The sequence below is a fragment of the Mya arenaria genome, chromosome 11 (genome assembly GCF_026914265.1).
Source record: "Mya arenaria isolate MELC-2E11 chromosome 11, ASM2691426v1".
Taxonomy (NCBI): domain Eukaryota; kingdom Metazoa; phylum Mollusca; class Bivalvia; order Myida; family Myidae; genus Mya; species Mya arenaria.
The window spans coordinates 20,581,744-20,607,914 of NC_069132.1; the positions used below are offsets into that span (position 1 = coordinate 20,581,744).

The following is a 26,171-nucleotide window of genomic DNA, read 5'->3' on the forward strand; positions in this document are numbered from 1 at the left end:
TCTTATTTTTTTTAAAGATTGAATTTCAAAATGTACTTGTATTACAGGTTCCTTTGTAAACCGCTATGATTTACCTAAATTCAAATGTTTGAAGCCGTAAATATGGGTTGTCTCATGGAAGATCTATTAAGTTGTCATGGTAAATGATCATACGCCCTATATCAGACACTCTTTATAGTACGGGGGTCTTTGACCAAAGGGTCAAATTATAATTTCAACATGTTAATTGTTCACATTTACTGAAATGAATAACGTTGAACATACTCCCTGTGTTCACTTAAATTATGGTCAATTATTCAAGCATTGAAGTATGCATAAAGAAAAATGCTTATTTCCACATGTTTTTGACTTATTTATTTGCAAGTTTTACAACATTAACAAGTGTCACATAAGTTCAGACTCAACAACACATTGCTCCCTTTCATTGCCATATTAGTAATGTTTTAGTTCAATATTGACCAAAATTGAATGTGCCATCCTTATAGTAGCAACGCTTTAAAAACTTATTGCAGGTAAAATAGTCAAAGTAAATTGGAAAAAAACCCTGACGAGATCACCTGTATATGTCACCATCACAATCTTTACTATCTTACTGACATGCTGTATACATTACTTAAATACAATTCTTTGTTTTACATGTTGCTTACATACTACATTCATGTTTTTGGACACCTGTTTTTCTAGTAAATTGGTTTATGGCAAAGCAGCCTCAGATGAAGTCAATGTATTGTATATATGTTCACATGAACAAAAACTTCATATGGCGTACCATGTCCATATTTGGACACTTCTTAATACTCAACAACCACAACAGTTTAGCTTTCCACTCTGGATGTCTACCTTTGAACACATTTTGTAATTTAGACCATTTTTCATTAACGGTATTTTCTTTATTCCCATCACTGTACATTGTTTGTGAGTTCATACACAGTGCCGAGCAGAAACTGGAGCTGTTTGTTGGCAGCCAGATCTCCTAGCTGATCTGACGAGAGAAGGGACCGCAAGTCTGGCAAAAACTGTTGAGGCTCCCAGCCTTAAAGAGAGAACATATGAAATATTTGAATAAAAAATAATAGATGGTTGACAGCAGAAATGATCTATCTAGTTCTTCAATTAATGTCACATAGAACCTTATTGCCTTTAACCCTCCTGTATTACAAGTAGTGTTTATAGAATAAATACCACTGAGTTAAAGATCTTTAATTACTTCTGGACACAACACCACATGGACACAGGAATAGTAAAAGTTTCATCAATGGGTCCATTGTTCAAAACATTGTTAATTTTATTAATGTTAATGCAGTTCTGAACCATCGGCCCATTTTAAAGAGAACAACATAGTTAAAGTCAATGTGGTTAACTTTAAAAGGTATTTTTTTTTATGATGTGCTCATATTTTCGTATAAAACAAAGATGCATTAGTTGTCTTATATTTTGTAAGAATTATTGCAGATATTAGTATGTCCATGATACTTCCAGCGGAGTATGAAAGATTCTAAAGTTATCAACAGACTTTAACAAGGTTGTTAGCTTTCATAAAATGCTGCACAATAATCCCTTCGTTTTAGATATTTATTCAATTAAATGAAGTTTTTATCAGACATGTGACACTCCGTTAAAAATATAGATCATTTTTGTTCAGTATCCCAAGGGACATTACTCATGTATAAGTTCATTCAGGGTGGTGTCACTGCATGCTAACAATGAACTGTCTTCGCAAATCTCTATTCATGATGTTTGATGTGACCAATGAACCTATTTATGAAGACTTCCTGGTAATCAACTTTTAAAAATCCTCCTCAAGATATTTGAAACTGCTGAAAAAGTTGGATATGATGCGACACAGGAATATTTTAGTACTGTTTTCATACACACCCCCTGCAAATTTTAAACTGATCATGAGATGAATGTTATACTTATGCCGTACCATCTGTGATAGCAAGTGAGATTGTCTTAAAAAAGATGGTGTCTTTTACGCTGTCCAGGGGGTCACCTGTGGGTGTATGGGTCCAGCTGGAATACATGGATAACATGACATTCAATAAATATCAAAATAGTTACATTGTAGTCATGTAATAGTCATATCATTTACAGCATAATTTAGTTGAAAGTCGATTATTTATGTCCGAGTTCAATGATAATCAATTATATAAATCCATAATTGATTGTCGCTATGTACAGCAAAGAGAAGTAATGGTTGTATTGTGTTAAGACATGCCAGTTTACGTTAATGTTTAAATACAAGCAGTCCATACCAGGATCTTTATGTATTATACACATGAATATGACTGCTGTAGTCAGCTTTCATAATGATAAAATTACTATGATTAAATGAACTGGTACATCTTTGTTACCATTGATTTAAAATTTGTTACTAATATAAAACATGTTTACTTATACTGTTTTAGCCAAATGCTGTCTGTTTACGAGTAGTGTTTTCTATATCAAGGGCCTACCTATTCAGTTAAAGGTTGATACTTTCGATTTTGATAAAATTGTTTTCTGGTCAAGAGTCAAGAACATTTAATGAGTAATATTTCTACAATATGTTTTTACCTTGTCAGAACTTAGAGATCTCATTATTACATACTTTTTAGATAACCTTACATAAAACAAAGAACTGATAAATCAGATCTCTATATCATAATTTTTATTTATCCTTACGAATTTAGCAAAATACTGCGCAACAAGAAGCAGAATTATATAATTGTAATACCTGTTTTCAACCTTTTTTTTCAATATCAAACAGTGTTTTTGAAGTGTTTACGGCAAATACAGAAATAAACTTAATTACAATTTTATGTCATGTCTAAAATCCTCACTGAGATAAGCCATGGAATCTTGGTGATGTTATAATGTGACTGACCTTGCCCTGTCCCTGAGAATGGCCCGGCACCAGATGCTGGTTCGGATCACCTCCAGGTCCACTGCTGGGTCCTCCTGATCATTACATGGACAATAGTTTAGTTTTGGCAAGGTGGACAACTCTAGAAATTCTTCAAGGTGTTTTGTAGTGCAAGAGTTAAATACCTTACACATTTATATGCAAATAACAGCAGTAGAGGTATAATGCCATCTAAGGAATAGATAACAGTATCAAAACAGAGGTGATTTTGATTTTGAGTTTTCATGATTAAGGTATTAGATAACAAATTGAAGGAGAACATACAACTACATACAGCATCAATAAACTGCATGAGATCCAAGGCCTTCTTGAAGTCACTCTCTGTGGCTGCTGTATTCTCATCGCAGATGTACAACTGAAACAGGAAGTTTTACTGAAATAGGGCTGTGAATTGTTTATTTATGAAGTATATTCATGTACTTTAATATCAAAGATTCAAATCTGCACTGTTTACTACTTATTCATAATCTGATAAATTGTAACCAAAATACTAATACCGTTTGCTTGACTTTCCATGACATAACTCATGACAGAAATATTTTTTATTTAAGTATGTTGAGGGATCATCTCTAGCTAAAAAGTAGCGATGAAAGGAAGATAACTTCAATAATATATCCCTGACCTGAATGAGTTCCACCGGTGAGAACACTTTCATGTGCTCCATGTCAATATTCATGTTCTGGAAAAACAGGGATGGCTTAATTTAAACACACATGCTAAATATGATTTACATATACAAACATGAAGTAGACATAAAACACATTACAACTTAAGCCCTAATTTTAGCTTCCAAAACTGGGTGTGAATTTGAATGATTTTACCGACATACCTCTAGCAGTTCACTGGGAAGTAGTTCCTGGTTCAGGATAAGCTCTTGTTCTTCATCAATATCTGTCAAATAGAATTACTTCATTTACACGAGAATATCGCTAACATACACCAAATACTAGAATCTGATGTCACCTTCATGTACATGACAAACATTAGAATCTGGTGTCACCTTCATGTTCATGACAAACATTAGAATCTGATGTCACCTTCATGTTCATGACAAATACTAGAATCTGGTGTCACCTTCATGTACATGACAAACACTAGAATCTGATGTTACCTTCATGTTCATGACAAATACAAGAATCTGATGTCACCTTCATGTACATGACAAATACTAGAATCTGATGTCACCTTCATGTTCATGACAAACACTAGAATCTGATGTCACCTTCATGTTCATGACAAACACTAGAATCTGATGTCACCTTCATGTTCATGACAAATACAAGAATCTGATGTCACCTTCATGTTCATGACAAATACAAGAATCTGATGTCACCTTTATGTTCATGACAAATACAAGAATCTGATGTCACCTTTATGTTCATGACAAATACAAGAATCTGATGTCACCTTCATGTTCATAACAAATACAAGAATCTGATGTCACCTTCATGTTCATAACAAATACAAGAATCTGATGTCACCTTTATGTTCATAACAAATACAAGAATCTGATGTCACCTTCATGTTCATAACAAATACAAGAATCTGATGTCACCTTTATGTTCATGACAAATACAAGAATCTGATGTCACCTTTATGTACATGAATGTGACTGATATAGTTAGGCTTTTAACAGAATTGATCCATGGTTTTACTGGAAATAGCAGTGGGATGGATAAATCAACAAGAGCTGTCGTAAGACAGCGCGCTCGACTACGCCGCTTTGACTTAGAATACAATAACGATATAATAATACCAAGTTTGGTCTCTTTAAGTCAAACCTAACTAAAATTATTCGATACATAAGGTGACTTTGATTCTGCCCTCCCACCAGCTCACCCAAACAATGACGCAAGTCATTCAAATAATTGATATAATATTGATTTCCCATTATGAAAATGTGGTTAAGAGTAGACAAATATGCCTTTCAAAGGAAATTAAAAAAAAAAAAAATCAATGGCCATAATTTGTAGTTAGGCTTAAAACGGAGTTATGTTTCTTGTTGTAAGATGGTCGTAAATAATTTTAAATTTTATTAAGTGCATTTAATGAACGGTATAAAAGTTTTTTTATTAAAATCCCAACTTGCCCTTAACTTTTACTTGCCTAAAACTTTAAACTAACTCAATCAGGGGCCATAACTTGTATTAAGGATATGGAGTTATGTAACCTCATTTGGTGATGGTCCTCAACAATTGTGTGAAGTATTAAGTCAATTGAATGAAGGGTACAGAAGTTCTTAAACAATATCCCAACCTGCCCTTAATCTTTAACCTAAGTTCCATAGTCAATCAGGGGCCATAATTTGTATAAAAGATAATATGGAGTTATCTAACCTCATTATGTGATGGCTCTGAACATCTGTGTGAAGTGTTAAGTCAATTGAATGAGTATTGGAGTTTTAAGTGAAAATCCCAACTTTCTCTAAAACTTTAACTTGCACTAAAACTTTAACCCAAGTAAATCAGGGGCCATAACTTGTATTTATGATAATATGGAGTTATGTAACCTCATTGTGTGATGGTCCTAAACAACTGTGTGAATTATTAAGTCAATTGAACAAAGGATATAGAAGTTATTAATAAATATTTCAACTTGCCCTAAAACTTTAACCTAAGTTCTATAGTCAATCAGGGGCCATAATCTGTGTAAAGAATAATATGGAGTTATCAAACCTCATCATATGATGGCCCTGAACAACTGTGTGAAGTATTAAGTCAATTGAATGTAGGGTATTGGACTTATAAGTGAAAATCCCAACTTGCCCTAAAACTTTAACAGGACGCCGACACCAGTAGTATAGCCCACCTATTCTTCAAATAGTCGAGCTAATGACAAGCTACATATTCATTTCACATAATTTCATGATCTAGTGTACTACAAATATGTACATGAGCAGAAAACCTAGAAATGAAACAGATTCATACTAATAATCACATGCTGGTCTAGAGTAAGTGGGTAGAAGACAATAAACTATCCACAAGAACTGACACCTGTTCCCACAAGAATGTCCAGTGGTACATGTATTTACCTCTGATGTTTGACATGGTACATGTATTTACCTCTGATGTTTGACTTGGTACATGTATTTACCTCTGATGTTTGACATGGTACATGTATTTACCTCTGATGTTTGACTTGGTACATGTATTTACCTCTGATGTTTGACTTGGTACATGTATTTACCTCTGATGTTTGACATGGTACATGTATTTACCTCTGATGTTTGACATGGTACATGTATTTACCTCTGATGTTTGACTTGGTACATGTATTTACCTCTGATGTTTGACTTGGTACATGTATTTACCTCTGATGTTTGACTTGGTACATGTATTTACCTCTGATGTTTGACTTGGTACATGTATTTACCTCTGATGTTTGACTTGGTACATGTATTTACCTCTGATGTTTGACTTTAACTGTTCATCCTCCTCGCCATATGCTAGGCCTGCCAGCTTACTCAGGCTTAGTAGTGTCTGAAATGGAATGAAAATGTGAAAATCAGAAGACACAATTATCATTTATGATTTAAGGTTAACAAAGTATTTAAAAAAAACATCAAACATAAGAAAGATCTCAAAATATTCTGATAATACTTCATATGGTAAAATTTTCTTTATCATAAAAATCAAACCTTCTTTTTAGCCAGATATTCTTCCTCATTTCTTCCCAGGTTCAACAATGTTTCATGAGCCTGAAACCAAAAATGGAACACTCAGGTATAGGTCATAAAAGTCGGTTATTAGCTTTCTTATAATAGCACTCATAAGCGCTTAAATGCTCTAAATGTTCTAACTTAAGGCCACACCTTAACTTCTTTTTTTTATTCTAAAATGTTTGGCAGGAATAAAATAGACTGAATAAGCCCAATAACAAAGTGTTTTTTTTCCATTTTGTTTTAAGAAATGAGCTTTTGCAGGTAAATCCTTTTGTTTTTCTATAATTTATGATTATAATTTAATTGGAATGGCAACGAGTACCCGAGTACTCGATCCAACGTCTGAGTACTCGAGTACCAAATCACTACTCGAGTACTCGGAAAAAAATCTATAAACATCACGAAATACACGATTTACAGACTAAGTAACAGATCTGGTTAGTTGCCAAGAGGACAATTTACGGTTCCTCTAATCCCCGCTGTGTACACAACTGACCCTAAATTAGTTGAGGGTTGCAAACTGTCAACAAAGGGCCCCTATTTCCAATTAACACTGATGTCAATTAGCGAAGTTTTGATAGCGGAACTTTCACCTACACAATTCTATTGTTTACCAATTAGAGAACTTTCACCAAACAATGGATGCTAACGAGCGAACGAGTTTTTGAAGCTAATTTGCAGTGCATTCTTATTTAAAATCATTTAAGTGAAATGAAAAAGACAAAATAAAAGCATGGAACAGCATCTGTTTTCCTTTTATTTAATTTTCTGTTAAAGTATGTAATGAAAGTCTAATTTAAAGATGAAAATGACCAATAATACCACCAACGCACAATATACGCCATGAATGATATATGTAAACACGATCTTGTCTTTCCCGAAAAACGAATTCATTTTTTTCGAGTAATCAAGTACCCGAGTACTCGATCGAAAGATTGTCCGAGTACTCGAGTACCAATTTTACTACTCGTTGCCATCCCTATAATTTAGTGATAAGCCTTAATTATTTCCACTTTATACGCCCTACTCGAGTATAATTACCCCACGGATCATCCATTTATATCACAATTTCAGTTTCCAGGAGCTAGGCAAGACATATAAGACTGTTCTTTGATATTATTTTTTTATTTTTTATTGTTGAAAACTATGAGCATTCACTTTTTGGGGAAGGGCATTTTTCTGAGAAATAGGTGCTGTTTTTCTGACTGATGAAAAATGACATTAGTATCTCTGTGGTCTTATGATGAATGTCGTTCAAATGTGGTGAAGATCAAAATGTACTTTAACAATTTGGGCAGTTATCAATAAAATATATTCTAAAGTTTGACATGTACATATCTTCTTCAGACAAGTGAACAAATATGTATCTTACAGCCCTGTAGTCATGTCTGTCGATGTCGTTGAGCCACTTGAGGTATCCATACTTGTCCTGCTGCAGGAAACTGTGGAGCTGGCCATGCTGGGGAACCGGCTGAGATAACAGACGACCTTGCTTTCCTACACAGGCAGAAATAGTATAATAAGTTCATAGTCAGCCCCTTGTAACATTTATGTCTGAATGTCATGGTAGCTAGAAACTACAAAATAACATGGAGGTGACAGAAACTACTTTTGCAGTGGCTGAAACTACAATGAAACAATGAGATGACAGAAACTACAAAGTAACATTGAGATAACAGACACTACAGGGTAACAATGAGGTGACCGGAACTACAGGGTAACATTGAGGTGACCGGAACTACAGGGTAACACTGAGGTGACTGCAACTACAGGGTAACATTGAGGTGACCGGAACTACGGGGTAACATTGAGGTGACCAGAACTACAGGGTAACATTGAGGTGACCAGAACTACAGGGTAACATTTAGGTGACAGGAACTACAGGGTAACATTGAGGTAAAGAAACTACAATTTAACATTAAGGTGAAGGAAACTATGGGGTTACAATGAAGTGACAGAAACTACAGGGTAACAATAAAGTCACATAGACATAATTATGATATTTTATAAACTTTCCAAAAATATAGCCTCAAAACAAAATAACCCTTAAAACACAGTTATATTGAAAAAACTTCTTGACATATGCTGTAAATAAAAATCATTGCGCGTCATGACTTCAGTAAACATCATCGCACACGCTTTTTGTTTTTTTTCTATATCATTTGTAAAAAAACCCAGAAAGTAATGCTTGAAAAAATTTCAATCATGTGTGTCTGTTCTGGAAAAAATTCAACCCTCGGGCACTCTGTGTAGCCGGTACCTCGGCAAGCCTCATTACCTTGTAACGCAGATGCCCTCAGAAACACATGACAGATATTATTTATGTCACATTGAGGAAAGGGAAACTACAGTGTTGCATTGATGGAAACTCAAGGTTACAATGAGGTGCCAAAAACTACAATGTAGCATTGAGGTGATGGTAACTACAAAGTAGCATTGAGTTGATGATAACTACAATGCAACATCACGGTGATGGTAACTACAATGTAACATCGAGGTGATGGTAACTACAATGCTACATCGAGGTGATGGTAACTACAATGTAACATCGAGGTGATGGTAACTACAATGCTACATCGAGGTGATGGTAACTACAATGTAACATCGAGGTGATGGTAACTACAATGTAACATCGAGGTGATGGTAACTACAATGTAACATCGAGGTGATGGTAACTACAATGTAACATCGAGGTGATGGGAACTACAATGTAACATCGAGGTGATGGTAACTACAATGTAACATCGAGGTGATGGTAACTACAATGTAACATCGAGGTGATGGTAACTACAATGTAACATCGAGGTGAGGGTAACAACAATGTAACATCGAGGTGATGGGAACTACAATGTAACATCGAGGTGATGGGAACTACAATGTAACATCGAGGTGATGGTTACTACAATGTAACATAGAGGTGATGGTAACTACAATGTAACATCGAGGTGATGGTAACTACAATGCTACATCGAGGTGATGGTAACTACAATGTAACATCGAGGTGATGGTAACTACAATGCTACATCGAGGTGATGGGAACTACAATGACACATCGAGGTGATGGTAACTACAATGTAACATCGAGGTGATGGTAACTACAATGTAACATCGAGGTGATGGGAACTACAATGTAACATCGAGGTGATGGTTACTACAATGTAACATTGAGGTGATGGTAACTACAATGTAACAATGAGGTGATGGTTACTACAATGTAACATAGAGGTGATGGTAACTACAATGTAACATAACATCGAGGTGATGGTAACTACAATGTAACATAACATCGAGGTGATGGTAACTACAATGTAACATCGAGGTGATGGTAACTACAATGTAACATCGAGGTGATGGTAACTACAATGTAACATAACATCGAGGTGATGGTAACAACAATGTAACATAACATCGAGGTGATGGTAACAACAATGTAACATCGAGGTGATGGTAACTACAACGTAACATCGAGGTGATGGTTACTACAATGTAACATTGAGGTGATGGTAACTACAATGTAACATCGAGGTGATGGTAACTACAATGTAACATTGAGGTGATCGTAACTACAATGTAACATTGAGATATACATACCTTCTTTCATGTACCAATTAAACAGGAAGTCAGAGAACCCCTGGAAAAAAACAGTCACATGATTTTTTTTTATTACATTGAAAATAAATATGCTCTTAATATACATGCATTTGCTGTTCTTCTCTTTTAAAGAGAAGCACGTTTAGTATTAACCAATAAAATATTTAATACATTTACTTTGACATTTTCTGTTCAAATACACAACATTATTTAACTATATTTCTTTTGTTGGTGTGTAATTTGCTTATCAGGTGAGATTTTATTTATTTAAACAGTCTATTATAAACTCAGTTTCAATTGAATCCAGACTATGTATTTTCGTGTATGCTTCTTTAGTCTAAGTTGCTGCATCCATACCCACCTTATCAGCAAACTGCTGCTGGTATCTCTGTATCCTGTCCTGGTTTCCAGTTGCCTCGCAGATGCGGATCAGGAGGTCAAAGTCTGCATACTTCTCTGCTAGGGAACCAGCACGCTCATACTGCTCATACTCCACTGAAATACATGTATGTACCAGTTGAGTGAAACTGTGAATGAATATCTTATAACAGCTGTAAGATTTCCAAGAATATTAAAACAGATTTTCATGAATGACTTGGCAAGTTAACTTCAGACAGCCATATTTGTTATGAACTTGAAAATTTACTCTTTATAAACAGACAATCCTTCAAAAAGGCTGGCCCTCCACGTGTTTTCTACATGTAGAAGCAATCCACAACAAGGGCAGTACATACAGAATATCATGGAACAATAACAAGGTCAGAACCTTAGTCCCAATCATACTAAAGTTATCAATTGGACAAGCTTTTTGTGTTCAATATAACCATGAGCTCAACTAAGAAGAGTCATCTGCTTGTCTTACCTAACCTCCCTAATAAGTTTGCGGACCATAGCCCCAATTATACTCAATCAATCAGTCATGCTCTTAGAGTTCATGGTCAAAATGAACATAACAATCAGCCATGCAGGCAGTACATACAGAAGGGTGTTATGAGGGCATGTCTCTGCTGCAGGTACTGCTCCTCCAGCTGTGCAGCATACTCTGCCATGTCAGGGCTCCCCCGGAGGGACTCCAGCTGGGCCATGTATCCATCCAGTACACAATCAGCCAGCCCCAACATTTGCTGAAAAAGCGCCTCCCGACCCTCGGGCTCCCGACACTCCACCACACCTGTCTCCACGCTCAACATCAACTGCAAGATAGCATTGGGTTGTCAACATTTACTGTTACATAGAAGTTTTCAACCAGGCTCAACATAAATTTTAACATTTCAAAGATTTAAAGTTGTCTTGCAGTATAGGTATCTGCCACAGGGGAACGTTCTCTTTGCCTCTAAACAAGGACACCAGCACTAATGAGTGATTCAAATAAGTTTATATTTGGTTTCAAAAACTGTTTAAATAAGTAAGTATTAACTGTAACATAATTGTCACCCCACATCATTCTTATTATGTTATGACAATTTGTTATATAGTCCTGACCTGTTTCACAAGGAGTGTCCTGGTGCCACTAGAGCCGGTGGAGGCGGTCCAAGGGACATATTCAGGGAGTGGTTCTTTAACAGGGCCAGTCTGGTATATGTCTGCCTTTGACTGACGGTACTGAAGAGCTGCATGCAGCATTCCCTGGGGAGAACATAAGAGAAAGATGGGAGAAGGGTGAATATATTATTCTAAACATATATCTGTCTTCTACATATAACATTTCTGTAATTTGTTTCACATTTAAATGCTTTTCTTTGTCAAACAATATGACCACCCACCTCAATGACTGGGTTAACAGAGCAGATGACAGTGACAATGTTTGCGGGTGTGTAGTTACTGGACATCACATCCGTCTCATAATCCAATAATGCCTCAAACATCTCATGGATTCTTGACACCTGCAAACAGACAACACAATCACACACTCATTAAACAATTGTTTGAAAAAGAGACAGACTTGTAACTTAAAACAATCTTAGCACAAGAGTTCATGCAAAAATGATGTTAACTTTTTCTTAATTTTAGACATGAAGTTATTTCACAGTTTAAACCAATCTCAAATTTGTTAAAGACCATTGTTCTCACCTCCCTGTAGAAGAGGTCATGAGGGGAGAGCCCTGACTTTGTCTTGAACCCGCGGGACATGAGCACCTTCTTAATTGCTGCGTCTATCACCACCGCATACCTGAAGGGGAAGATATAAGATTCTTAAAGGTCAATCGGTTACATTGACTTTTATATGGCAGGACCTTTAATATGCTTCTTACTTTCTTGGGAGTGTTTTCAAATCAACAGATTACTCAAAATTTTGATTTTTAAGTTAAGAATAAGTAGAAGGCTAACGCTTCCCTTTATGTACCAAACACAAGTGCCAAGTAATCTTAAAATCTCTCCATGCAAGAAAAAGTTACAGCCCGAATATGGAAAGATGGTCCGACTCAAGGATGATGCAATTTGTTTATGACTATAGAACTTAAATACTCATAAAAATTCATGCTGGTGCTTAAAATATGTAAATATCTAATGGAAAACAGGTGTAAATATCTACAGTATAATCCTGAAGTTGTATTCAAAATCAGCAATCCTACACTTACTCAGCATGCATTTCTCTGAGAACAATGGCTGCCTCCAGTTGCTCGGCATGTTGACATAGCAACAGTCGAGTGTACATCACACTGTCCCCAACCCTCACTGTGTGCAGCTGCAATATTAAAATAGAATTGTTTCTGTACAGATTTAAAGTGATTACTAAGGATATCTTCCATCAAGTGAGAAGCAGCTAGAATCTTCAGCCCAGAATATTCTCTATGTTTTATTTGAAGGCCTTTCAAAACATATGTACACTTACTCGACAACTTGTCAAGTTTTTTACTTCTTCGAATAAATTAAGGTATTCTCTAAAAGAAACTGCAAGAATATAGACAAAATGCATTGACTTTTTGGTATTTTGATGATTGATGGATGACGGAGCATTGATTTCTGAAAATCAAGCTTTTTGAATTATTCCTAAAAATCTTATATCTATTATACGTTCTGGTGAAAAGAGCTACAAAATTATGGACAGGTGCAGCAGTTCTGCAGTACCTAAATAATCATTTAACGTTCAAAATTTAAATTATCAAAGAAAAATTGTTGCTTTTTACCAACCTCCATGTGTAATTTAAACAAGAGCGGCGGCAACTGTCACAAAATATGCCCAGGCAAATATTTGGGGATGATTGGACAAAGGCTTCTAAAGTAATTGATTGGACAAGACCAATTTTAGGTAATTTCTATAATTAAAGGGCAAAAACTCTTGAATGATCCAAGTGATAGAGCTGGTTACCTAACTTGACCGAGATATTATGATTGGGCAACGTACTAGATGCCGCTGGCGCACCAGTACTTCGCAGGTAACTAAAACTATAATACTTCCATTTTTTAAAACGAGTGTATAAAAACATGAAATGACGACATCATTTCAGCGAGCAGTGCTTAAGATGCAAACATGCTAAATTAAAAAAAAATAAAATTGATTGGTGTAACTTTGCAATGAATCTGAAGTAGTAAATTTTCATTTTAAAATAAGAACTTTTTATTTTTTATTAATTATTATGTTGAATAATGGTCTTTTGCACATATGAAAACATCGTCATATGCCGTTTTTGAGTTGCACTGTCTTGTTCTACCTCACTAGTTTCAAAATATATAACTGCATCAAGCAAAATCAACTTTCCTAAATTAATTTTTGCACATTAAGCGAAAAGATTCCAACAATTTCTGTGATATGTAGAAATACTAATATTTCCTCTTTTAAATGATAAATGTACAGTGTCTATATACTATTTGAATGGCTCTCTTATATCTCAAGTCTGACAGTACAAATGAACACTATCAGAAGTTATAAGACACTCGAAAGAAACCATTTTCAAACATGTACACTGTAAAAATTAAATTCTTCTCTGGTATACTATGACAATACTTTATAAATACTTCAATGTCTAGTACAAATGCTTTGATCATAAGTAATGTAGCAATGTCTTATACTATGTTAATCTTATACATTTGAAGAAAGAAAATATTCTATGGAAGCTTAAGTTTGATATCATGACATGTCATTGTCACTATCTATCATGTTTGTATCATATATGTATGCTCTTGTGTTTGTGTATGGGCCAGGGGCCTTTTATACAATAAATTTAGACAATCGAAATGAAATCCACCATAACTAAATGTTTAATCAAGTCAACCAGATGGCTTCCCTCTACAAGTTTATAACGTACCCTATCCCAGAGGTTTAGTTTCTTGAGGAAGTTGATGATGTACTCGTGGGCACGCTGTTTGTCACGTAGCTGTTGTACGATGATCAGGGAAGACGTGCTACTGCCCATGTCTGAAACACATGTATGTTAACAATGAAATTATCTATTCTATCAGAATATGCCACAATTAAACTATGGATGTATTTATCAAAGTAAGAAAATCGCTTCCTTCTTAAGTGAAATAGTTTGTTTTGAAATAAGTCTCACAATTCAACTGATATACCATTGCACAAAGTTCATAAAAGCACTAACACTAAATTTCTTAATTGTTTGTAGAATCACAACCGGCCTTATTACACTGAGCAGACCCCTACCTAGTCTCATGTTCTCCGCACTGTGAGGGTTGGAGGTGGTTATATCCTCTTTAAGGTCTGGACTCAGGCCTGTTACCAGTTTATCAAGCACCTTAGACTGGCCACACTGAGCCAACCTGGATGTGGTCTGGTATTCTCCACATAGTGAGGGTCAGTGGTAGATATGTCATCAACATGTTTTTGACTGAGGTCTAGCCAAACTCAGCAAACCCCTACCTGGTCTAGTGTTCTGCGCCCAGCGCGGGTCAGTCGTTGGTATGTTTGACTGAGAACTGGCAACACTGAGAATGGCCCCTACCTTGTCTGTTTCTCTGCACAGTGAGGATTGGAGGTTGGTATGTCATCGACAAGGTCTCGACTGAGAAATGGCATCACTAAGAATGGCCCCTACCTGGTCTGGTGTTCTCGGCCCAGCGAGGATCTGAGGTGGGTATGTCATCTACAAGGTCACGACTGAGGCCTGTAACAAGTACATCCAGCTCAGTAGTCTGGCCCCCTGCCTCCAGGTCTGGGAATAGCTCCTCTATCATCTCCTCAGCCTTGGGCTGCAAGCATAACATTAATGTCTTCCAATACAAAAAATAATTGATGAAATTCTGGTATAAAAATCTTCACATAAAATATAAAGGAAATTCCATAATCAAATTCATATCATAATTTAGTCACCATTATGTTTTTGCTATATAACTAGTGTAATAACTTTTGTTGTGAATAGCATTGAAAATGGGCGCAATATATAGCAATATACATAGTATTATGTATTTAGCACTGTAAATAATCAAATTAGTATGCATGATACAAACAGAATTCAATACAAAATTTATCAAATTTGTTCATAAAATTAAATTTTGAATGACCACTAATGTGATATCCTCTATTTATTCTTCATCAAGCTCATCCTTAATGTATTTCCTGAGATTAATCAAAGCCGTACCTTTCATTTAAAACTATAAGGATCCTATGAATTGAATCCAAATTTATAACGATTCCGCAGTGCAGAACTACAGCAATAGAAATGAAGCAATATCTCTTGTTGATGCTGTGTTATGCAGGTCAAAATATGATCTACTCACAACATTTCCGCTGCAGGCACTGAGGAAGGCCGCCTTCAGTTTGGAAGACTTGTCCTCACTCATACTCAACTGGTCTATCTGCGCCTGACTCGCATTCATCTGGCTCTGCAAGGGAAAAACAGATTGGTAAAACATGTATATCTCATTGTTTTTACTTTTTAAAAACAACAGGCAGTTTAACACATTCAGATCAACATATATATACTTGTTTTGTCAGATATTTTGTTAAAGCTGGTATGTATACAATCCCACTAGGAGTTTCTAATTATAAAGTTTTTCACTGTAACTGCAATTATATCAAACAACTACTAAAACCCCTTACCACGTCGGCACGGGCTACAAGTTCCTGTGTAGTGTCATCAAGGATGCTGCAATAATAATGCATTGTAACTTTTTAAGTCTAATAAAAAAAAATGATTTTTAATAAATAATTATTATAATACTAACCTTAGTTGTGATTATCATTGTCCTAAAATTGTTATTTTTTATACATACATGATGACCAGTAATTTTGTGGAATATCAAACATTGTTAGTTCCATAATGAATGCAATGATTTATGAAGTAAAATTTATCAAATAAGGTTTTTGAAAAACATTAATATATCTGTTCATCTATTGATAACTATTCAATATTTAAATGAACATGAACACAAGTGTACTACATTAAATATTAGCATAGTTTAACTTGACTAAATATGTATTAAATGTGCGTCATTTGTCTGTTACTACAACATTATCTTTGTTTGAACTCTTGATCTTTATTGTTTCGTTTTCATGCTTGACACAGTACCCTCGCATGGACTTTGTGTTTTCTAGTATGTCTCCATCCTATATCAATAACACCATTACACACATGGCCTTGTTATTCCTTCTTATTAACCCCCATTACCACAGAGTAGTGAGTTTGAAGGCCTTTGTGTTCGTTATTTTTAAAACAACCTTAAATTGGATTACACTTTATTGGATTCACTATTACTTTAAAGGTTAATACAAGGCAGTGGTGCATAGCACACCTTGGCTCTGTTGGCTGCTGGACAAATGATTAAATAAAGAATAAAAATGATATATCAAAGAGCCAGTATAACTACCTGACATCAGGTCTCTGTGTAGATGAGATGGTGATAAGCCCTTGGCTGACAGAGAAGAACACTGCCGTACTGTCGCATACACCTGCAATAAATGTCAGGTTATTATATGCTTTAAAGCTGCATTCTCACAGATTTACCGTTTTGACGACTTTTTAATTTATTGTCTTGGAATAATTTTCTTGTAAATGTCTGTAAACCAGAGATATTAGACTGTAGACAAAACATTAGATCACAATTTTTTATACTTATTTTCAAAAATTGATGTTTTATGCTGACAAACTCATAAAACATAAATGTTTGAAATTTTATATCAAAAACTGTGATCCGATTCCAACAAATACTTTCACTAAGTTTTATCATGATTGGATAATTATTACTTAGGTAACTTAGGTTATTGTCTGCACAAGGTTTTGCTGAAACCGCAGCAATGGATGCCAAAAGTAATACCTATCTGTCGCCTTTACAGGCGACACTAAAAGTAACAGGACTTTGACTGATGAAGTCCAAACAGACCTGCTCCAAGTATCCGTCCTCCAGGGGCAGGCAACTCCTCTGCAGGCTCTCCATTTCCTGAAGTTTATATGCAAGTCAAACTTTACAAAGTACAATTAAATTGCTGTATTTTTTAACATTAACATGTCTTACAACCTAACAAATGAGCTAAAATTTAAAGACTGGCACCATTATCACAAAAACACTGAAGTCAAATGTCAACCTCAACACATTTTGCCACATAAGAGCATAGTATGATTATTTTTTGTATGTTTTTACTCTTTTCAAAAGCCTGTTATCTCATAGAACATGTGGTAATTTTTTTTTGGTCAATGAAGAAATAAAATCTACACCAAAAAAGTACTTTAGTTATTGACAATGACTATGATATTGACCAAAGTCTTTCTTGAACATACTCTTTGAGAGAACATCTTCTGATAATTATTTTTAATGTAATGAGGTAAAATGAGTTGAGACTAAGAGTGAGAGATGACTTTAATATAAATATTGTTGTTATATTCGGGCCAAAGCAAACAGCAGAAATAGATGAATGATATACATGTAAATAGGTGATGTCAAACATGTATTTATTAATCAATGAGACAATTGCAATTGTACAACTTGCATACACAATACATTTCACTGATACTGCGTGACTTTACCCGTTTCCATGATGATGTAGGAGGGGCTGTACATGTAGACATAGTCCTGTCTGCCTGGCACCACCAGACGGTAGCCTAGCAACTCCACCTCGTTCTCCTCCTATCAAACCAAGGGTCGAAATAACCTTTAATTAATGACTAGTCAATCTTCCATGTATTTATGCTGTCTGAACACAGGAAGGCACAGCTATAAACTTCAAAAAGCACATTGCACTTACAAAACAACTTTAATACCATGCTTCTGCTTACCTGGTATCTCTTTGAGAATTCTAGAAGATTGAAGTCTTCCAGCCGGGATGGTGTACCACTGCTCTCTGTGGCTATTGTGGCTACAAGCAAACCAAAGGAAAGATTTAATAACTTTCTAATACACAGCAATAATATGTTTAATACTGTTGAAAATAACTCAAAATCTAGCATTCTATGTTGTTAAATATTCATATGAGCAATGATTATCAATTTGAACAAATGCATAAAAAAACTGATTTAAAGAACCTACCTAGCGCAAAGTGGACAACTGGTTGGGCCTCATGGTCCATACCCGCTCCCAGCAGAACCACACCCTCACTGAAACATAAGAATTTACAGACAAAGGTATCTTAAATACTGTATTGCAAAGTGTTTTCTAATACATTGGAAAGATGTGCTTAAAGCTGTAATATTTTACTAAAAAATGAAGCTCATTTTACTGGATAACAATTTCAAGAATGCCAAAAATAAAGTACCGGGTATAATAACAATTAAAAGGGTTTACAGCTAAGGTATTGAACTGACAATATTTTCCTGTATTTTGTCACTTTGTCTTTACCTGGTGAGTTGCATGTCCAGTAGCCAGGTGGTCAGCTGGGTCATCTGTATTGCCTCCTTGTTCTACAAAGCGCACAGGCATACATTTACTTGCATTTGATTGCATTTGGTATGTTTTTCATCAGAAAAATGTTGTGCTTTCTCAAAGTTATGATACTAAATAAATAGTCAATCTTAGTCCATGTAATGTTTCTCATAAGAAGTTATTCAAAGCCAAAACGCTCTTCTGTTCTCTAAATTGTACTGGCAAATCAAGTCTTACCCACACATTTTTAGCCAAAGACTCTCGGAACAATCTGTCTGCATCAATTTGGTATAGAAACTGAAAAAACACAGAACAATGGTCAATACATGAAAAACAGAAGACTTCATCATAGGACTCACATTAGATTATCAAGGATTGTTTTAATTAATCATTTTTAAAAGGTCCAATACATTTATAAAAAGTGCCGGGCTTGTGAATCGACTGCATATATCGGAACAGTATCTATATTCTCTGTATCGTCTGGAGCCCCAATTTTCTAAAAACGCATTTTAAGCATAATTGGTAAGTACAATTGTATCTTATTTCTTTTAGCCTAAAAACTTCCTTTTACTTTACAAAACAAAAACATAATTTTCATGGTTATCTTATAATGGAATTCTTTTAAAAGTCCCCAAACTTAAACTTAAATACAGAATTTGACACAATCTATACCAAAACAGATAAGTTCGTTCCTGTTATACGGGACAGAGAATTTGGGGACAGGCATTGTAAGATAGGAGTTAAACTCAATCTTAATAAGCATCCCAAGGAAAGAGAGAGTTCATGTACCCTTTCCATGTTGTAGTCACCCAGGACCCACTTGTTGAGTTGTGTACCTGACAGCACATAGAATGGGCGCTCATCCTCCTCAAACTGGCCTGCTATCACCGCCTGCAGGGGCTGGGAAAAATAGTAGTCATTGTAGTTACCTTAAATATATTGGCCTTGGTTTCTTTTATCCCTTCCAAAAATCGAGTTTGAGTTTTGGATCTAATATCACGGGCATTGACTTTTGCTACTGGTTTAGAAGATCTATACGTCAACACATTAATACAAGAACTCAATAAGTGGTCATGACAACATGAACTGTAAAATGTACAGTACACATACAATGCTTTCAGAAACAGAAGCATACCAAAAATATGTATACATATTTATTTCATTATGAAACAAGAGTACATTACAATGATGCCAGTGATAAAATTGTGCATTATAATGATGCAAATGATGAAGCAGAGCATACTATAATGATGCCAGTGATGAAACTCAGTGCATTATAACAACGCGAATGATGGAACTGAGTGCACTATAATCAGGGCTTTTTCTATAGTACCCACAGGTCCGACTATCGGACCCATAGTCTGACCCATTCCCAAAGCAAAATATAAGATATTTTTCCCAATCTTTAGAAAAAAATCCCAATCCAATCCTATTGGATTATTGAAGGTTAAACTAATATTAAGTTTCTTTTTTTTTTTTTTTTTTTAGAAATTCTTTTTACCTGTACTGGTTCATTTTCAACATCCTAATAAATAATGTGATGTGAAGTTTTTTTGGTAAATAAACTCAGAAATCATTGATTTTCATCACGTTCAGAGATATGAAATATTATCTGTCATGATTTATTGCAATAGATATTTACACCCCAAGGATTGATATTACAGTCATTGTGGGTCTTTTGAAGGTAAAATAAACTAATATTAAATCATTTCCTAATTCACAGGAGACTAGACAGCTTTTTCTTTTCACTGTAAAATATCCCAATTTCCGCATTTTCACGACGCAAAATTTCCCAAAATGTCTAGGGTCTTTTTCCCAAAATGGGCAGAAAAAGCCCTGATAATGATGCCAGTTATAAAACTGACTGCATTAGAACGATGCAAGTGATATAGATTAGTACATTATAACAATGCAAGTGATGAAACTGAGTGCATAACAACAATGTCACTAATGAAACAGAGAGCATTATAATGTGTGTGATAAAACTGAGTGTATCATTACGATGCCAGTGATGAAACGGAGTGAATGATAATAATGCCAGTGATGAAAATGAGTTCAATATGATGCTTACTGCTCCTGAATTTCCACCCTGGCCACCGCCAAAGATCATGGACGACATCCGACGCCCAATACCGGAGAACATGCCCTGCTGGGACTTTAGTGGTCGGCAACTTACTGTGTTCTGGAAACAAGAGTAAGCAATTGTCATTGTCTCGTATTTTACAAATATCAAGAAATAAATAAGCTGAGCAATAACCTGTACACAGAATAATAATGTACACGAGTATGCAAACATGAACTGTATTATTGAAGCAATGTTATAATTTACTGCTATTCTGTAAAACTTCCCTTAGTGTTAAGTCATTGTAATTTAATGATGAAATACTGGTAAATATTAAAACGTCTATAAACAATCAACTGAATTACCTGTCCAGGTGTGAAAGATATGATGACCAGGGAACTTGTTGTGGTAGCCAGTAGACAACCATACGGCTGAAAAAAGAAAAAATATTATTGCACAAAGCCAAAGCTAACTTTTATCACACAAGTGTTGAAAAAATGTTAAAATTTACAATGAAATGAATTAATTCTTCAACACAAATCAAAATTATGATCTTATCTTCCACTAATCTTTGCAAGGATGTCAAACAAAATGAAGATATGAATAACAATATAGTGTAATAAACAAAAAAAAATGACAATTTCCCAAAACTGAAGTGAACACACCATCATATTTACGACGGTATCACATTCCTCGCCTTTCAGCTCAGCACTAATTTCCATAGATGATGTCTCGTACGCAATGTTTGACCAGTATCGCACAACTCCTTCGGGTGACACTGCAACACATGACGCTGTCTGACTGTCACTACTGTTTGCTATCACGCACACTCGATCAGCACTGTGGGCCAGGTCACTAGGTGGAAGGGTCAGTTCTTTACACAGCACATTCTGTATTAAGTTCAAAAACACAGAACAATCATAGTTAACTGTCCAATTGATCCATAAAATGATAAATATTCTGCATTATCATATTTATGTCTCTCTTAAATTTCTCTGATCAACAAATTGTGTAAAGCAATAAGCATAAAGCATAATTTATATAATTTATTTTAGGTATGAACCCATGAGTGATACATACCCTGCCTGTAGGTGCCTGTTTGTACCTCCAGATAAAGAGTTTCCGACCTCCCACCAGCCACGCCCATCCAGATTCATCTGTCCGTACACTTATTGGGGTTGTTTCTAGAAAATTAATGAGATTCTGTACAATTCCTAAACATGAAATATAATAAAACGCAGATTGCCATTCTGTTTTGTTATTTTCTCAGTCAAGTAGGGGCCCCTCTTAATTCAATATGTTTTATGAATGTATTGAATGTTTTTTTGAATTATGGCTAAGGTTTAAGGTTTTGAACAAAGACACTGCTGACAACAAAACCAAGGCTATGACGATACTCCATCATTTTTTCTTGGAAAACAAACATATATATATATATATATATATATATATATATATATATATATATATATATATATATATAGTAAACAATAAAATGAGCATTTTCATATTTTTTTAATTATTTGTAGACTATAAATCAATTGACATGACTGTGTTATTGTTAATTGTTATAAAGTTCACTTACTGTCTGCATATGTAAGAGCTTCTGTTATAAGTACAGGTAGTGGTAAGCCATACTTTTCAACTCGGAAGTTTGATGTTTCTTCTAAAATGTGAGACGTTGCTAGAGTAGACCTATTCAAGTTAGTTCTGAAAATCAAAAGTGAAATAATATACGGTAAGAAAAAAAAATCACTGCAACTATAAAATTTAGAGACATTGTTTGGGTAAGTGTTTAGTCTTTGAAATGATTTTTTTTACCAAAAACAAACAAACAAGCTTATTCAATGCCAAAATGCACTTACAATGTTCCCATTTTTTCCCCTGTGCGCTCTGGGAAGTAAGGAGAATAGTAAGCCACAATAAAGCGCGTTTAAGGAACTTTTTAACATTTGGATATTCATTTTGTTCCCTAAACACCACAAGTCAACTGAGCCGTACCAAAGTAAAATATATACTTCCTGGGTTCTAAAAAGTTGTCGCCACTTTTTCGCGTGGGGTTAAGGGGGCCGCGAAAGGCCCCCTTACGGGTCCAGGGCAGCGCCCTTGTGGCGGCCAAGGGGGCGAAGCCCCCTGAAGCTCATGGGGTTTAAGCATTTTAAGAGCCTTAAATTTAATTTAATTAGCACATTGTCGTGCAAAAACACAACATTTTGTTGTACATAAAGCACAAGATATGAGCAAATTGTTGTTCTATTGACAAAATGACTAGTATGTAAATAAAAAAAATTCAAAAAGGGGCATAAACATCAATATGTTAATTTCAGTCTAATGCCTGCATACAATAGTGTCATAGCATTAAAGAATACAATTATGAGATAAATTTAAAATAAAAATGGAAACTCAAGGAAATATACATTGTCAAACTAGGGCCATAACTTTCCTATTAATAGAAATTCATCTACCAACTCTTTACTCCAGCCAACTTATTGGAAGCCTTATTAAATGGGGTGTAATTCTATTTATTTGTAAGCATACCTAATGATTTCTGTTAATCTTTTTGAACCCTTAGAATGCTGCATTTATATCAATTACAAATTGTGACAAAACCGAAAGCAAATCTATTTTGAGCGCGTAAACGTCATTACGAAATTTGCATATCACGTGACTTTCTGACAACCTAAAATTCTATGATTTGCATTTCTAAAACTAACACGATAATTACGCAACAACAAAGCTGTTGAGCTAAATATTAAAATTGTTTGCTAATAAGAGACATAACAGTTAAAGGATGTCATTGTTAATCTGTGAAAGCAATAAAATTCTGCAATAATTAGCGAGGTGTTGACTGGGCCATGACTGCTTGCCCTAATTATCGGATTAATTTTTGTTGTCGCACCAGCAGATGCGCTTGATTTATGACAGTGACAGAATCGATTATCATGCGGACCGCAAGGGCACCGCTTACGTCATTTTAAGAAAATATTTTCAAAAAAATCGTTGTCGCCATAAATTTGCCAAATTTGAAAAGTTGTCGCCACTTTTGCGATTTTGTGGCAAATGGCGACAATGGCGATCGCCAGCGGGAACCCTGACTTCAACTGTTACTACACAATACATGAAAGTTACACTTTTATTATTTTAGCCAATACCTTTTACTTAAGTGTTTTATGAAACACAAATAATTAGTTTAATTTAGATCGACTTCTGTCAATAAAGCATCGCCATTTCTAAATAGCAGGTGCCCGTTATCTTTCCACTCAATATACTTAGCGCTAGGACCTGTCATTCTTGGCTAGGAAAACAACAAGTAGGATATGGACACGTAGAGTTGCCAAACAAAAATTGTCAAAGACTCTGAAGCAGCTGTTTATATGGACTAGGAGAATAGTGCAAACCATGTCATGGGGCAAGTAAGTGAATGATTAAAGCTGCACACTCACAGATAGTCAGTTTTAACATCTGACACAAACTGGAAGATGAATTTGATGAAATCAACCGACCGAAATCAACGGACCGAAATCAGAAACTTAGAGAATGAAAATCAATTATACTTTTGCTTTCTTTGCGGAGTAAACACGCTGGCAACCCTCCTTGTTTGGACTGATTGGCTTCCCTGCTGAGAGACGTTAAAAGGCGACGTTCCTGCACGAAGTGATGTGTTTCTTTGACTAAACATTCTGAAATTGTCTGATAAAAACGAAAATTGCACTGACAGCAAGCTAGCAGCCAATAACAGCAGCCAATAAGTACAGCAGCCAATAAGGGACTTAGCAGCCAATAAGTACTTTTACCACGAAACACGAAATGTGAAAGGAATCTACTATTTTCCAGCAGCCAATAAGAACACCTGCCACACAACAACAATGTTTCAAAGAAAATATCATTAACGCAAATGGTTTACATAAATAAAACACGATGAAACATAATCAAAAAGAACCAGTACGAACAAAAGTAAACCATAAAATTAATATGTACTACAGTACTCAGTAGAGGCTACCCGCGGCTAAATAGTATCCGGGATAACCAGCTAATATGTTGATAACACATGGGGGAATAATTTAAATTGGATTTATTTTTGGCCCCAGATAACATAAACATTTAAAATATTACATCAGCTTTTTAAAATATTATTACTGGCACAGTTTACCCCCATTCCCCCAATAAATACTGTACTTTATAATATTTGGTATTTGGTTTTTAATCCGAAACACCCGCTATATTAAGTAAAAATATGTATAATATGAATAGCGTTCTCGTAAAATTTGGTATCAAATTATTTAACCAACATTCTTCAATCGTTTTACTATGAGTTGCATTCTGGTTGTTTAGTCAGTATTTATAAGAGCAATGCGATTGTTTACCCTCGCAATCAAGTAAAATCCTGTCCGCGAGCACGGTTTAATCTACTTCTTCTATTCTATTTGTACCACAAATACCTAAACATCTCGGTTTTGCCGAATTACAGCGATTTGCCGCGTGCATTTATACGGAATTAAGTCGTACGCAGAAACAGCAGTAACAGCAGATGATTGCGGTGACGACGCGCACCACCGCGTTGGCTGCGGTGGAATATATCGTTGCGATATTTCGCGATGACGCATTCTCTCCCGCGGTGGCAACGCTTTTTTTGAAAGAAAAAATCCCGCTTTGTTGATAGTGTAATTATCTAAGATTCATGCTGACCATATAAAGACTCCAGAAGACAGGGTAAGCATACGACGCAGACCCTTTAAAAAGACTATTCCCTGTAATCATTTAATAAGCGTAGTACTGGGGTTAGGAAGACCATATGTATCCTCCAAGACGGGGTCAGTGCATGGCAAAGAAATTAAGGAAATTGTGTTGTTAGTACGACAGCAAGATGCCGCACCTAAATCCTTGGGACCCCTTGTTACGACCAGAAGGAGGCAATTTGACGCTCTAAGACAGGGTACTGGCAATGGCTATGAACTGGCACCTACAAATGACTTCCATCTTAGGGTCAGCTTGAATAAATTGACCCCAACCTCTTGGGCCCTTTTGATTGAGTTAAGCAAACACATTAAACTACTTTGGGTTGCTAATACGACCAAAAGGAGGCGATGTGACGCCATAAGACAGGTAACTGGCATAAAATGGACATCTGGGCTATCACCTAGCAGTGCCGCATGACTTCCATCTTAGATTCAGCCTAAACACAATTAACTTAAACGTAAGGGAAA

At 35.4% G+C, this 26,171-nt stretch overlaps 1 protein-coding gene across 1 annotated transcript; it reads right to left on the minus strand.

The window, feature by feature from the left end:
- Nucleotides 1–339: 339 nt before the first annotated feature.
- LOC128209858 (nuclear pore complex protein Nup133-like) lies at nt 340–24,713 on the minus strand. Its single transcript, XM_052914108.1, has 34 exons — nt 24,522–24,713; nt 22,553–22,677; nt 22,048–22,151; nt 21,633–21,857; nt 21,333–21,398; nt 20,977–21,087; nt 19,695–19,805; nt 19,143–19,202; nt 18,882–18,943; nt 18,573–18,640; nt 18,323–18,402; nt 18,074–18,173; nt 17,433–17,489; nt 16,920–17,001; nt 16,153–16,198; nt 15,831–15,935; nt 15,149–15,302; nt 14,405–14,514; nt 12,737–12,843; nt 12,228–12,327; nt 11,921–12,040; nt 11,640–11,783; nt 11,137–11,350; nt 10,519–10,652; nt 10,158–10,197; nt 7,939–8,063; nt 6,543–6,602; nt 6,309–6,384; nt 3,735–3,796; nt 3,528–3,584; nt 3,180–3,260; nt 2,867–2,940; nt 1,928–2,013; nt 340–1,033 (listed from the first exon to the last, which is right to left on the minus strand). The coding sequence occupies exons 1-34, from the start codon at nt 24,644–24,646 to the stop codon at nt 900–902; spliced, it is 3,405 nt and encodes a 1,134-aa protein (XP_052770068.1). The 5' UTR covers nt 24,647–24,713; the 3' UTR covers nt 340–899.
- Between the last annotated feature and the right edge of the window lie 1,458 nt (nt 24,714–26,171).